Consider the following 14,775-nt stretch of genomic DNA (forward strand, 5'->3'; position numbering starts at 1 on the left):
TTAATGCTGCAATGTAAGATGTTTGATAATATGAGACAAGCTTTGATAATATTTGACATTATTTTTATAATCTTGACTGTAACAGATACGATTTTGATAGCACTTTCTTAAATATTGTCAATAGTAAAAATGATTTCGATAGCGACACATTAGATTTTGGTATGTGTAGACACATTTTGATTGTAGCTGAAAATATTTTGTTAATGTGATTTAAAATTTAGATGAAACTACGCAAGAATTTGTTAATAACTTGCAAGATTTTGATATTATCACGTATGGTTTTGATAGTACCATAGAGAATTCACATCATGTCAGTCGATATTTTGATATTATAGTACAAAATGTTTGTTTATATCAGACAGGATTTTTATAGTACCATACAACATTTTTGTAATACATCACAATATTTTAATAATCTTGATGAGAGCAGAGACGATTTCATAGTAGTATGTTAAACTTAGGTAATAGCAGATATGACTTGTATATTTTTATAACTGCATATATTTATACTGCACTAGCTGTTGGGGTGGCACTTCGCGCCACCCCAAACCCTGGTTGGTGGGGGCGCTTCGCGCCCCCCCAAGACCCCCGTGCGCGTAAGTCGTTACGCGAATTAACTGCGTAAAACTTGCGAATATACAACATTCTTCGCTGTCCACTTTTTGCTGCATATAAATAGATTGTCAGGTTTACCGACCCTCGAACATGCAACGTACAATTGTCCATGGGAAAAACAATCAGTATTAAGATCTATACCACATTTTTCTAATGATTGACCTTGAGCTTTGTTGATGGTGATTGCAAATGCTAATTGAATTGGGAATTGCAATCTTTTAAATTGAAAAGGCAGATCCGTTGGAATCATGGGAATGAGAGGAATAAGAACAGCCTCACTCTCAAAAGGCCATGTCAAGATTGTTGCCTCTATTACGTTTTCCTTTTTTTTTACGGCAAGTCGCGTGCCATTGCAAAGCTTTGGAGGGTTTATGTTTCGTAACAATATTATTTGTACGCCTATTTTTAGTTGTAGCACGTGTGGTGGAAACCCTGGGAGATCCAGGGAATTTAAAAATTCAGACGGATAATTAACCGCTTCATTTGGTTCCACAACTGTGTCGACTGACTTGTAAAGGACTGCCTGGTCTCGAATCTTGGTCAAAACAATTTTGTTGATTTCGTGGACGTCTATATTTTTGGGTGCAAGAATCGCTCGTTCATTTAGCCATTTATTATTTTTATGATTGGTTAGAATATTCGGAAATACTTTTTCAATCAATTCATCTTTGGATGTCACTATATTACAGAATTCAGCAGGGAGTTGTATACGTCCTGAAATTGAGTCAACTGGGAGCTTTCCGTTTCCAATTGCCAGCAATTGATCTGAAAATGTTTGACCAGAGTCATCGTTTTGCAATCGAACACGCATATTTGTAGTTAATTTTAATGTCTTTACGTGTGCCCATAAATTAGAATTTTTCAGGCAAGCATTCGTTTCATCTGCAGGAGTTGATCTAGGTATTATAGGTAATGTTTGCCTGAAATCTCCCGCAAGAAATATTAATGTGCTGCCAAAGGGTTTCGAATTCCCTCGCAAATCTTTCAAAGATTGATCCAGAGCCTCGAGTGATTTTTTGTGTGCCATTGTGCACTCGTCCCAAATAATAAGTTTGCATTGCTGCAATACTTTACCCATCCCAGATGATTTGGAAATATTGCACGTGGGAGTTTCTGTAGAATGCAAATTCAGAGGCAATTTCAAAGCGGAATGAGCAGTTCTTCCACCAGGCAGCAACGTTGCGGTTATTCCGGATGACGCAATTGCCAGATCAGTTTTATCACAAACGTTTCACCAGTACCTCCTGGCGCATCCAAAAAGAAAATTTCTCCAACGTTTTTATCGACACAATGCATTATCGTATCATAAATGTCTTTTTGCTCCGACGTTAACTTAGAAATGTTATTTTGTACATACGACAATAGATCACTCGTGCTGTAACTTTGGTCACGATCCAATTCTACACATGTCGAAACAGCAGCGGTACGATTAGGTGAAGGCATTCCCAAATCCTGAAGAGGTTTGTTTGCCATACATACGCAAAAACCTTCAATAATAACTAAAGTGTAGTTATAAATTTATGATGTAAAATCAAAAGTCATATCTGACGTCTCTAACCGTTTTCGATGGAGTATATCTTCGGATATTTTGAATTTATATTTTTCCCATAACTCTGTAGGAGCTGAAGGAGAGCAAGTTGTTAGTATGATTCCAAACAATGCACGAATTTGACCTGGAGTTGACGTTTCGCACGCGTCATTGATGCAGTTATCCCAGTGTTGGTCATTCTCCGATAAATTCAGAGCTTGGCATGCACTACGGTAAGTGTCATGTATAGTACCGTTTACAGTTCTCAAATACTCAAAGGACGTCGGACCGGGTACATTCACTAAAAGCAGGCGTAGAAAGAAGCATTCATGTTGATTGGGGTGAACGGTGTGGAGTCTTCCTATCGTGGTATCTTTAAAGATGGTAGGTTGGCCGTCGACTGACTTGCCCTGTTTTCGACGTACAAATACTTTATTTTTAGTATTCCACGTGTAATACGAAGGCACTTCAGTATACAGCAGTTTTTTTGCAAAAGAATCATTTTTGCATAACGAAAAGAAAGCAGTTAACGTTGTATCCGGTGGATTCAGGGCTCTTTGTTGCACGTTGGATTCCGAAAAATAAACACATTGACCATTGTGTAAATGTACGGCTAAGTGAACAACAGCTGGCCTATGTTCATGTATCGGAAATGAAAGAATTCGCCGAACAGCTTCATTACTGCTTATGTATCTTCCAGCCTGATATTGTACGATTTCGTCGACATCACTGATTTCGGACTGCAAGCCAAAAACTGCCATGTCACTGCCTTTGTTGACGTATTTACACATGTATTTGATTGCCTTTACGGAGTTACAATACTCAACGTTTATGTGTGCATTAAATGTTTTTGATAATAACGGGGAATATGGAACAACCCACTGGTTATCTACTTCGATTGTGGTACCGTTAATCTTCTTTATTATTGCTGTTTTACCGCCATCTTCAGTAGATCTTCTTCTATATTGTGGGTGACCATCATTGCCAGTAATTGTGTTGGGTACTAAAAGTCGAGGATATTGCTTTGTACACCTTCCTTTGGTCATGCATGGCGATTTTTCGTTCAGTGCACCGCAAGATCCATGCATCATATTTTTTACCACAGTACGATATAAGCCCTTATCATCAGGTATTTCAGCGGAAATCACATCATCAATTTCATTAGAAGTAATTTTATAATGTAGCCAGATTAGTATATGTGCGTGTGGCAATCCTCGTTTTTGTCATTCCACTGAGTACATCCAGCATCAAACTGACCCATACACTTTAAGTTTTACTATGTAGTTTATCAGTGATTTCAACTTTTGCCGGAAGACACGGGCCGTAATGTCATGTCTATGAACCGCCGATTGCCCTTTAAGTAAAAGCTGCTGTATCTCGTCCCAAGAATGATTACATGTAAATGTAATAAATAAATCTGGACGACCATAGAGACGAACATACGCAATAGCATCTTGAGCATATTCATGCATATGACGGGGACTGTCAGCATATGACGAAGGTAAAATCGTTAATCTTCCAACGTTTGAGGTATTACCGTAATTTACAACTACATCTCGCAAATGAATGTATTGTTCAGAGCGGAGCTTGGTCTGATTCAGACGGATAAATAGCAAACGTTTTGATTCAATTTTTGCATACATATCAACGATGTATTGGTGAAACAATTGACGGCGTTTTAAAATATAATTGTCTTCATCCTGCCGAATCATTAGTCTATAGGAATAATAATGCATTGCGCTGCATTTCACATTCATTTCTTTGTTAGTGGCTGGATTTATCAATTTAATATTAAAGTGATAGCCGTCGGCTCCAAACATTAGAGCATTTAAGAAACTACGGTTTTAGTTTTCAGAAATAAGCGCACACACGTTTAAAATACATTTGGTTTTATTACTAACATTTGATCATTTAAGAAACTTGAGTTTTAGTTTTCATAAAAAGAGCACAAACGGTTAAAAAAATACCTTTGTTTATTAAAAATATTTGAGCAGTTAAGAAACTTGAGTTTTAAATATGAAAAATAATGAAACATATGGTCAAAGTACATTTGATTTTATTAAAATATTTGATCATTTTAGAAACTAAAGTTTTAAATTTCATGAAAAAAGGAAAATACACGGTTAAAATACGTCTGATTTAGTTAGGAATATTTGATTATTTAAGAAATTTGGGTTTTAGTTTTCAGAAATAAGAACACACATGCTTAAAATGAAAAAGATTGTATTAATAATATTTGATCATTCAAGAAACTAGGGTTACAGTTTTATAAAAAAAAAGAACTCAATCGGTTAAAAAATATCTTATCTTATTATAAAATATTTGAGCATTTATGAAACTAGGGGATTAGTTCTGAGAAATAAAAATACATATGGTTAAAATGCATCTTTTTTTTATTTAAAATAGTTGAGCATTTAATAAACTTGGGTTTTAGATTTCAAAAATAAGAAAAAACAGTTAAAATACGCCTGATTTTATTAAGAATATTAAAAATGGAGTGCACACGATTAAAAAAAAATCTTATTTTATTAAAAAGCATTTGAGCATTTAAGAAACTTGCGTTTTAGTTTTCATAAATAAGAACAGCCAACACACGGACAAAATACATTATATTTTGATTAATAATATTTGATCATTTAAGAAACTTGGGGTTTCTTAAATGTTGGTCCCCTTTATTCATTATCATGAATAAATTTTATTAATTATATTCACTATCATGAATATATGATAATCATGTCCTGACAGGTATACGTAAAGGAGGTGCCGGATGGAATATGCAAACTAAGTTGATGGTATATGCAAATAAGGTTTAGGGTATATCTTTAGAGCCTCAGGCGTAAGATCATCCTCCATAATGGCCATTCTACTACCAACTCCCTTCCCCAGAACTCATTCTTCTTTTCTTCTGAATGTTCTATCAGAGTTAGAAAATCTGACAATCAAAATGCACTTTTTGAGACTTTTTATAATAAACCACTTACCCTTTTTTATAATAACTGATACGCACTTATACATCGCTGTATATAATTTTATGAAATATAAACCGATCAATTTAATCAAATGAAGCTTTATAATAAGTGTCAGAGACATTTTTCTGCAATGAGAAGGGAGCTATAATCCAATGATATCTTTATTCAGAATAAGTCTAAATGAAGAGAGATGAGAGATTCATTTCTACTCCTCCCACCTTTTTTCTACATTTATCTGAAGGCTAATAGAGAGCTAGATAATTTGGGTATTGAAATACACTCTTTGAGACATCTGGCGCCACTCCCGTCAACGCACCGAATCGCCACCCCCTCCTTCTTAATAGTTAATGTACAATAATACATCGTTGGTAATAATTTTATGAACAATATAGCTAAATGAAGCATTATTAAATAGATTTCTATATTAACAATTTATCTTATGTGAACTGCGTGACTTTTCAGGAACGAATACCGTACCGTGTGGCATTACTTCCTCTGCAACTTGGGCTTGAAATATAGTTTTCAATCCTTTTAAATCAAATGATTATCTGAAGATTTTCAATCGATCTCAATTTGGTCCTCCTTAGGCCCAAATTGCACTTTGATGTAAAACATGGCAGAAAACATCACTTTTACGTTGAATATATTTCGCCACTTAAAAAGGCCATTAAAACGTTTAGTTTCAACCGAAACGAGTCCTCCCCCAATTCCCTTAAACCATTAATTGGATAAAACCACCCCTGGGAAAAAACAAAACAAAAAAATTAACAGACAAAAAACACGAATCCGAAAACTGTCGGTCCCCACTAGTCCGAGTTGGTCCTTCCTTGTAACTCTTTATCACTAATTTTGTTTTTAAGAAATGAAAGGAAAGTACAAATAAAAGCATACCAGCCCGAGCATAAGCGAGGGATTGTGTAGCTAAACGATTTATTGACTTTTCATTGTCAATGCTTCCATCACCTCTTAAAATTCCACAATGACCATGCTGTGTATACGCACAAAGACAAACCTAAGAATAAAGAAAACAAAAGTCAAACATAAATGTATTTAGTGTTCCCAATTATCTGAATCTTAAATTTCAAATTTGTTTGTTTTACGTTTTTCTGAGGTGTAATATTTTTTGGTAGTTTTAAGAAGAAATATTTCAAATTAAAAAAAAATGTAGATTAAAACCCGAATAAAGAAGACTGAAAAAATAACTACGGCAAGTTAGTGTTGGTTTCATCCTTATGAGCAGGATAAAAAATTGGCATTTATAACTAAAAAAATTGGTTCACCATAAGCCACACAAAACTTAACTAAAAATAACCAACACGCAAAATTCAAACCGGTAAATCTCTGCCCAATAAAATTCAACCTGCACAAAATTTAACCCCAGAAAATTCAAACCAGCAAAGTTCAATTCACGCCCTATTCAGGCAAGCAAAACCTAACCCTATTAAAATTACAACCACACAAAACTCAACCTGGCAAAATTCAACCTATCAAAACTCAGCATCCGTAAATTTATTTTAAATTTGGCCTGAGCAAAACTTTACGTATGCAAAGCCAATGTCAAGCAAATTCCAACCGAGAAAAGTAAACCAATGCAAAACTCAAACTAGCGAAAATTCGCCCACTCAAAAATCGATTTCCGGACAATTCCTCAGGGAATAACTGGCCACTAGGTCAGCACGCTATTGAACTCGTAGCCCTGGAAACAATTCATGATGACGGACGGATATAGAAATCACTGCAAAGATGGGGAGGACCTAAGGCGAATAACCCTTTGAAGAGACATTTGAGGAGGACTTAGATGGCGACAATGACGATTATAATGCCCACGACAGCGTCAGCCATGTTAAACTTGACAACTAGGACAAAGAAGTAACAACAATAATAACGATGACAATAATGTCGGCGGATAGTACAATAGCCCTCGATAATGTAAGAAACTTTATCGCAGATATCACGGCCGTAGACAAAATTCTTGACGATGAATCTACTCGAACTTTCTACGAGGACATTTTGTTGTTACCGTTATTCATCATTTAAGACTCCACACAAGCCCCTTGAAAGTTTTTTTGCTAATTCCTTCTCCGTGCCTCTGGTGTTGCCTCCATAAATTTGTCTTGATGAGTTGCAGTTTGCTTTCACACCTGCTCATTTTGCCAGATTGAACTCTTCAGGGGGGGGGGTTAAATTCTTGATTCGGTGTGATTTTGTTGGGTTGAATTTTGCTGGGTTTACATTTCTTGGGTTCAGTTTTGCACGGGTGGAATTGACTTGGTTTAGGTTTTGCTTCGTTACGTCTTGTTAGTCAAATTTTGCGTAGGTTGAGCTCTCCGTACCTCCTTAAGATTAGCATACTAGGGCAAAAACACAAAGAAACTGAGATCTGGCTTTAAAAACCCCAATGAACGGAAGCCTGAAAAAAAATAATGAAAAGGAAACATTTGGATCTCCTACTTTCACTTATCTATTTTTTAACTTCTGATATGCATTAATATTTTATTCTGACAGATACACAGGCCCCTTGGATAACACCGAGGTCAACAACCCTAAATATCAATAGATATTTAAATATCACAGTGAGAAAATAGCTGTTCTCGCTGTGAAATTTTGAAAATTATAATACCGAGGTCAACTACCCTAAATATCAAGATTCTTATAACTGTTCTCGCTGTGAAATTTAGAAAATTATAATACCGAGGTCAACTACCCTAAATATCAAGATTCTTATAACTGTTCTCGCTGTGAAATTTTGAAAATTATAATACCGAGGTCAACTACCCTAAATATCAAGATTCTTATAACTGTTCTCGCTGTGAAATTTTGAAAATTATAATACCGAGGTCAACTACCCTAAATATCAAGATTCTTATAACTGTTCTCGCTGTGAAATTTAGAAAATTAATTCACCCTTTTTTGTTGGTTTTTATGACGAGTTAGTTCATTTACCATCTAAAATAAATTGTTCCATACTTTTCTGGTCTCGTTTTATCATAAAACCACCATGGATTGTAAACTACAGTGAATATTTAAGTAATGATGTGTGTAGTAAGTAATTGTTCAGACAAACGAAAATTAGATGTTCATATCTTTATTTTTGGAGGTTGGAACAGTTTCCAAACTATGGATCAATGCAATTCAGTGGGAATTAAAATAAACAATTTGAATAGCAGAAAAATATAATTATTTTTATTTCCATTCAAACGGCTCCATGCAATTCAAAAAAAATTTGGATCATGTGCTGTTATTTATTCATTAAATATGAATAAATTTATTTACAAGATCGTAAATTTATTATATATATATATATATATATATATATATATATATATATATATATATATATATATATATATATATATATATATATATGCACATATATATATATATATATATATATATATATATATATATATATATATATACTAGCTGTTGGGGTGGCGCTTCGCGCCACCCCAACACCTAGTTGGTGGGGGCGCTTCGCGCCCCCCCAAGCCCCCCCGCGCGCGTAAGTCGTTACGCGCCATATTAGTTACGCGCCATATTAGTTACGCGCCATTGTAGTTGTGTCCCTGTGTCCCACCTGTGAATATAGATAGATTTATATATGTGTTTCAAACTACGTAAAAATTGCGAATATACAACATTCTTGGCTTTCCCATTGTCTGTCCATATACAAAGCCGTATGTACTAATAATGACGTCATATGCAAACGCTCTTTTTACAAACAAACAAACATGCATACACACAACTCGTTTTTATATAGATAGATAGATAGATAGATACAATACAAATTAACTACGTAAAACTTATGAATATACAACAGTCTTCGCTGTCCCATTGTCTGTGCGTATAAATAGATTGTCGGTTTACCGACCCTCAAAGATGCAACATACAATTGTACATTTGTAAAGCAATCTGTATTAAGATCTATACCGCATTTTTCTAGTGATTGCCCTTGAGCTTTGTTGATGGTGGTTGTAAATGCTAATCGAATTGGGAATTGCAATCTTTTAAATTGAAAAAGCAGATCCGTTGGAATCATGGGAATGCGAGGAATAAGAACAGCCTCACCCTCATAAGGCCCTGTCAAGATTGTGGCATCTATTAGGTTTTCCATTGTTTTGTTTTTTTTACGGCAAGTCGCGTGCCATTGCAAAGCTTTGGTGGGTTGATATTTCTTAAAAGTATTATTGGTACGCCTATTTTTAGTTGTAGCAGGTGTGGTGGACACCCTGAAGGATCTATGGAATTTAAAAATTCAGATGGATAATTAACCGCTTCATTTGGTTCCGAAATACAAATTAACTGCGTAAAACTTGCGAATATACAACATTCTTCGCTGTCCAATTCTCGCTGCATATAAATAGATTGTCAGGTTTACCGACCCTCGAACATGCAACGTACAATTGTCCATGGGAAAAACAATCAGTATTAAGATCAATACCACATTTTTCTAATGATTGACCTTGAGCTTTGTTAATGGTGATTGCAAATGCTAATCGAATTGGGAATTGCAATCTTTTAAATTGAAAAGGCAGATCTGTTGGAATCATGGGAATGCGAGGAATAAGAACAGCCTCACCCTCAAAAGGCCCTGTCAACCCCTTATCGACATTTTTATCAGGTATTTCAGCGGAAATCTCATCATCAATTTCGTTTGAAGTAATTTTTTTATGTAGCCAGATTAGTATATGTGCGTGTGGCAAACCTCGTTTTTGCCATTCCACTGAGTACATCCAGCATCGCACTGACCCAAACACTTCATGTTTTACAAGGTAGTTTATCAGTGATTTCAACTTTTGCCGGAAGACACGTGCCGTAATGTCATGCCTATGAACCGCCGATTGTCCTTGAAGTAAAAGCTGCAGTATCTCGTCCCAAGATTGATTACATGTAAATGTAATAAATAAATCTGGACGACCATAGAGACGAACATACGCAATAGCATCTTGAGCATATTCATGCATATGACGGGGACTGCCAACATATGACGAAGGTAAAATTGTTAATCTTCCAACGTTTGTGGTATTACCGTCATTTATAACTGCATCTCGCAAATGAATGTATTGTTCAGAGCGGAGCTTGGTCTGATTCAGGCGGATATATAGCAAACGTTCTGATTCAATTTTAGCATACATATCAACCATAAATTGGTGAAACAATTCACGGCATTTTAAAATATAATTTTCTTCATCCTGCCGAATCATTAGTCTATAGGAATAATAATGCATTGCACTGCATTTCTTATTCATTTCTTTGTTAGTGGCTGGATTCATCAATTTAATATTAAAGTGATAGCCGTCGGCTCCATCCCAAAAAATGATAGGATATTGTAGGGCATCGTAGCATCGATGAGTTTCAGCAATTCTTAACAACTGAGCGTTTCGCTTATGTAGAATAATATCTCGAGGTAAAAACTGATCACCGACCATAACGATTGCCTTTTCGTCGATAGTCGGAGCATTGTATCTACGCACATGTTGGCCAGGAGGCGTTTTGTCAGCGGAAATAACAATTTTATGCGTATCAGTAGGCATCAAATCGATGGCTGTTTTGAACAGACGCACTAAATTATTATTTTCGTGGAAAAGATGTTGCAATTGGGAAACGATTGTCCTTTCAACGTTGGGAGAAATTTCGCAACGTGCATTCAATTCAGAATTTCTATCACTGATGAAGTACAATTGTAAAAATTTATGATTCTCGCCTGAGAATGGTAGAAGGGACCCTGCTTTATGATAAATTTGCCCTTTTACTTTGAAAGTAGACATAAATTGATCTGGATTTTCGATTTGGGCTCCAAACGACGTCATTTGGAAACATGAGTTGTATTGTCTGATTTTTGACAAAAAAACGCTTAGATTCTGACGTAGTTCCAGTAAGGAAAGTCTTCAATGGCTCTGGTGGTGAGTCTGCTTCTGCGTTGCTCTAGTAGTTCCTCGGCACGCCTTCTTTTTTCACTTTCTCTTTTAGCAGCAAGTCTGCTTCTGCGTTGCTCTGGTAGTTCCTCGGCATGCTTTCTGTTCTTTCTTTCTCTATCAGCCTCAAGCCTGTTTCCCTGCTGGTCTTTTGATTCCTCGCCACGCCTTCTTTTTTCACTTTCTCTTTTAGCAGCAAGTCTGCTTCTGCGTTGCTCTAGTAGTTCCTCGGCACGCCTTCTTTTTTCACTTTCTCTTTTAGCAGCAAGTCTGCTTTCGCGTTGCTCTGGTAGTTCCTCGGCACGCTTTCTTTTCTGACTTTCTCTATCAGCAGCAAGTTTTTTGGCATAGACTCTTTGAGCATCTTCATCAGTCATTATAAACTTAAGCATTAATAGAATTCTACTCGAACATACGTCTTATATAACTTGAATGACGTCACGCCTTCAAAGCAAAAATGATGGCAACTAATTTCATGACGTCAGCCGAAACATGACGGCGAACATATGTCTTATATAACTTGAATGACGTCACCTTCAAAGCAAAAATGATGGCAACTAATTTCATGACGTCAGCCGAAACATGACGTCACCTTATCCATCCACAGATCCACACACAGACAACTTATTTTTATATATATAGATATATATATATATATATATATATATATATATATATATATATATATATATATATATATATATTGGTAGCCTGTATATTTCAAAAAAAAAAAAACAGGTATACTTACAGGCCTAGTTCCTCAAAATTTTTCGTAGAATAACTGACAGCAAAAATAAGGACATTCTAAGGACATCATGTACATATCCTGGACAATATTTTTTTCTGTTTTTGCCAATTAAAAGGGGAAGAAAATGATGCCCTGCACGATTTAGCAATCACAATCTCTTTTCGTCAGTAATTTTTCTGCAAGAGTATTTTTCTATGCAGGTGTCAATGGTGCGAGTGGATCAAGTTTCGAATTGCAATGTGTAGTTTTAAGAAAGTCAGAACATATGGATGAAATAAAAAGATAAATTACTTACATCGCAAGCTACAATGAGGTGTGGATACTCTTTTCTTAGAAGCTTGACACTTTTGATTACGGGGTTGAAGTCCGAGTCACAATGAGTAGCGCATTCATCCTTGAAGAAAAACAAAGATGATAAAAACAGCTATAAAGATAAGCTGAAAATTGATCAGTGGCACTATTTCACGAACATATTGAGAGGGGCAAAATACGTTTTTCAGATCTATGCGGGGTAATATTGTCTTTTTATCTTTACAAAACACAGGTTTTTTCCCAATCTATGAGTGGGGCAGATGCCCCCACCCTCTTCCCATTAATTGGCGCAACTGGAATTGGTATCAGTTATTTTTTTATTTTGTGTAGTAATTTGCCTTTAATTTAATGATAAGAAGCAAACAGTTCGTAGTAACGGAATGTAAGTAAGGAATGGCTTCGCTAAATAGTAATCGAAACCCTGAGAAACGGAATTTTGATAACAATAGACCTATGAAAACAATTTAAAAACACCAAAAACAAGAAGAACAATAGAGAATTTCTCAAGGCAGTGGGAAACAAATTAGAATGAATATTTCGGCCCTATGTCCAAGGGCTGTCCTCAGCAATACAAAAATTTATAAGAAGAAAAAAACTTACAACAAGATAAAATTAATAAAACTAAAATGAAGAATTTTTCAGAACAGTCCCGGCATCCTTACCATAGCAAATTTCAACTAGGACTGATAAATAAATTGTGGTGAAACGAGGCAATTCATTGAAATGAAAGAGTATAATTTAAAAACACGTTTTTAATGCCAGCCTTACCTTTTTAGCTGCTGATCTCATAGGTCTATTTGTGACAGGTTCTGTGTTAATGTCTATTGGTTTTTTTATAATATTTCGTAAGGTCATTTTTAATTAAATTTGTGTATAGACCATTTAGTGAATACTCTCCCAAGTCCCTATTTAAGGAAATATTATTATTAATGTTAAGTCTGATTTTCAATTGCTTCTCAAACTACTTGCTTTATTCCTAGGTCATTGCTAATAATGGCGGATTCTTCAAAAAGTATTTTTTTTGGATAGGATTTTCAAAAACATGGCTGATAAAAGCAGAATCAAAAGAGACAGACGCAATATTAGAATTCAGAGCTTCCGTGATATCATCTTTATGCGGTTGTAGGCGTTTTTCGAAATTCGGGTGAGTTCTCCTTATATAGAATTTGCCACAGTCGCATAGTATTTGATAGACACCTCTTTGGCGAGTAACTGGAGTTTTGTCTTTACCAGAATTTAGGAAATTTATGATTTTCAAATTATTGGTATATAGAACATACATATTATTTTGTGAGCATACTTTTTTAAGATTCCTAGTGATTTTTGGGTAATATGGGAGGTAAATTATGTTTTGAGGCTTATCGGGATTCTCACATGGTAAATTATCGTTGATTTTACGGGAGTGTCTTTTCAGTCTAAGGTTAACTGTATTATTAATAAATAAAACTGGCTACCCATTTCCAAAAAGTATGTCCCTGATAAAGTCTAGTTCTGCTGTGATGTAGGAATCAGAACAAATGTTTAGGGCACGATCGACGAAAGATATTACAACAGCTCTTTTAACTCGAGGGGGATTGTTTGATTTAAAATGTAAACATCTATTGTTTTGTGTCGGTTTTCTGTAAACAGTAAAATGAGTTTATCTAAGCTACGAATAATTAGCACATCTAGGAATGAGATTTTATTTGCAATTTCAATTCCTAAGGTAAACTGTAAATTCCTATTATATGTATTAAGGCGATCTAAAATTTCTGTCTTGAGAAATTCCCTATTGTTCTTCTTGTTTTTGATGTTTGTGATGGAAAGGCAGTGTGGTCTTCGTCGCTATTTATGAAAAGAATTTGCTGTTTACACCGATTCCATTAAGTCTAAGGTTACCTATCAAAAGCAGTAAGCCTGAGGAAATTTGCCAATTTTTTGAAAAAGATGGGAATCAACCCCAAAAAGACAAGCGACAAAAATCACACCATCAGATTCAGCATATAAGAGAACCTTACTGTATTGGCCTCAAGCTCTCATTTACAAAAATATGGAACTTCGTTTTTTTTGGCAGAAGAAAGAATACGGATGCATTTCCCCTTTTTTTTTCCTTGGGATGACCATGTCAAACTAATGGATGAACATCGCGAGATAGCTCATTCGAATGGAAATAAAAATTCTAGTGTCCCTTTTAAGTTACTAAAACGACCGGAGGGCATCTAGCCCCCTCCCACGCTCATTTCCCCCAAAGATATCTGGCAGTAATTTTAAGAGAGTCATTTATATCAGCATAGTCGAAAAGTCCAACAGCTATGCTTTTGGTGATGACATGACCCTCCATTCTCCCTGGTGAAAAGGCTGTAAGTTTCGCAATTTACCCATATTGTTCACATATCGTATTTGTTATTGGGAAATACACAGAGATTTTCCGGGGTAGTTTTCTGTGAGGACGGGGGGATTTTCCACAGGAAAAACTCTCTGTCGGCAATAAAGTTTCCGGGGGAATTCACAGGTAAAAATGTTACATGGGGGGAGAGAAGGGGATTTCCTGGCATGATTTGAAAAAAAAGCAGCCAGTAATTAAATAAAGAAACAATTTTCGCCACTGAAAGCAAGGAGCAACATTAAAACTCTAAGCGAATAGAAATTACTCTGTAAGTGACGGGGGCTGCCCCTTCCTCAATCCTCGCTTTATATGCTAAAGTTTAA

At 35.6% G+C, this 14,775-nt stretch overlaps 1 protein-coding gene and 1 long non-coding RNA gene across 2 annotated transcripts in view; both read right to left on the reverse strand.

The window, feature by feature from the left end:
* LOC136031143 (uncharacterized) overlaps positions 1-14,775 on the reverse strand; it is a 343,784-nt gene that overhangs the window by 76,834 nt on the left and 252,175 nt on the right. The gene's annotated exons all lie outside the window — the stretch shown is intronic.
* Positions 1-14,775, reverse strand: part of LOC136031142 (delta-aminolevulinic acid dehydratase-like) — an 89,706-nt gene that overhangs the window by 64,776 nt on the left and 10,155 nt on the right. The window contains exons 3-4 of the mRNA XM_065710462.1: positions 12,071-12,169; positions 6,004-6,124 (exon numbers count right to left, since the gene is read on the reverse strand). Of these exons, the coding sequence (XP_065566534.1) occupies positions 6,004-6,124; positions 12,071-12,169 (220 nt within the window). The remainder of the gene's footprint in view (positions 1-6,003; positions 6,125-12,070; positions 12,170-14,775) is intronic.

The sequence above is a fragment of the Artemia franciscana genome, chromosome 9, assembly GCF_032884065.1.
Source record: "Artemia franciscana chromosome 9, ASM3288406v1, whole genome shotgun sequence".
Classification (NCBI taxonomy): Eukaryota; Metazoa; Arthropoda; class Branchiopoda; order Anostraca; family Artemiidae; genus Artemia; species Artemia franciscana.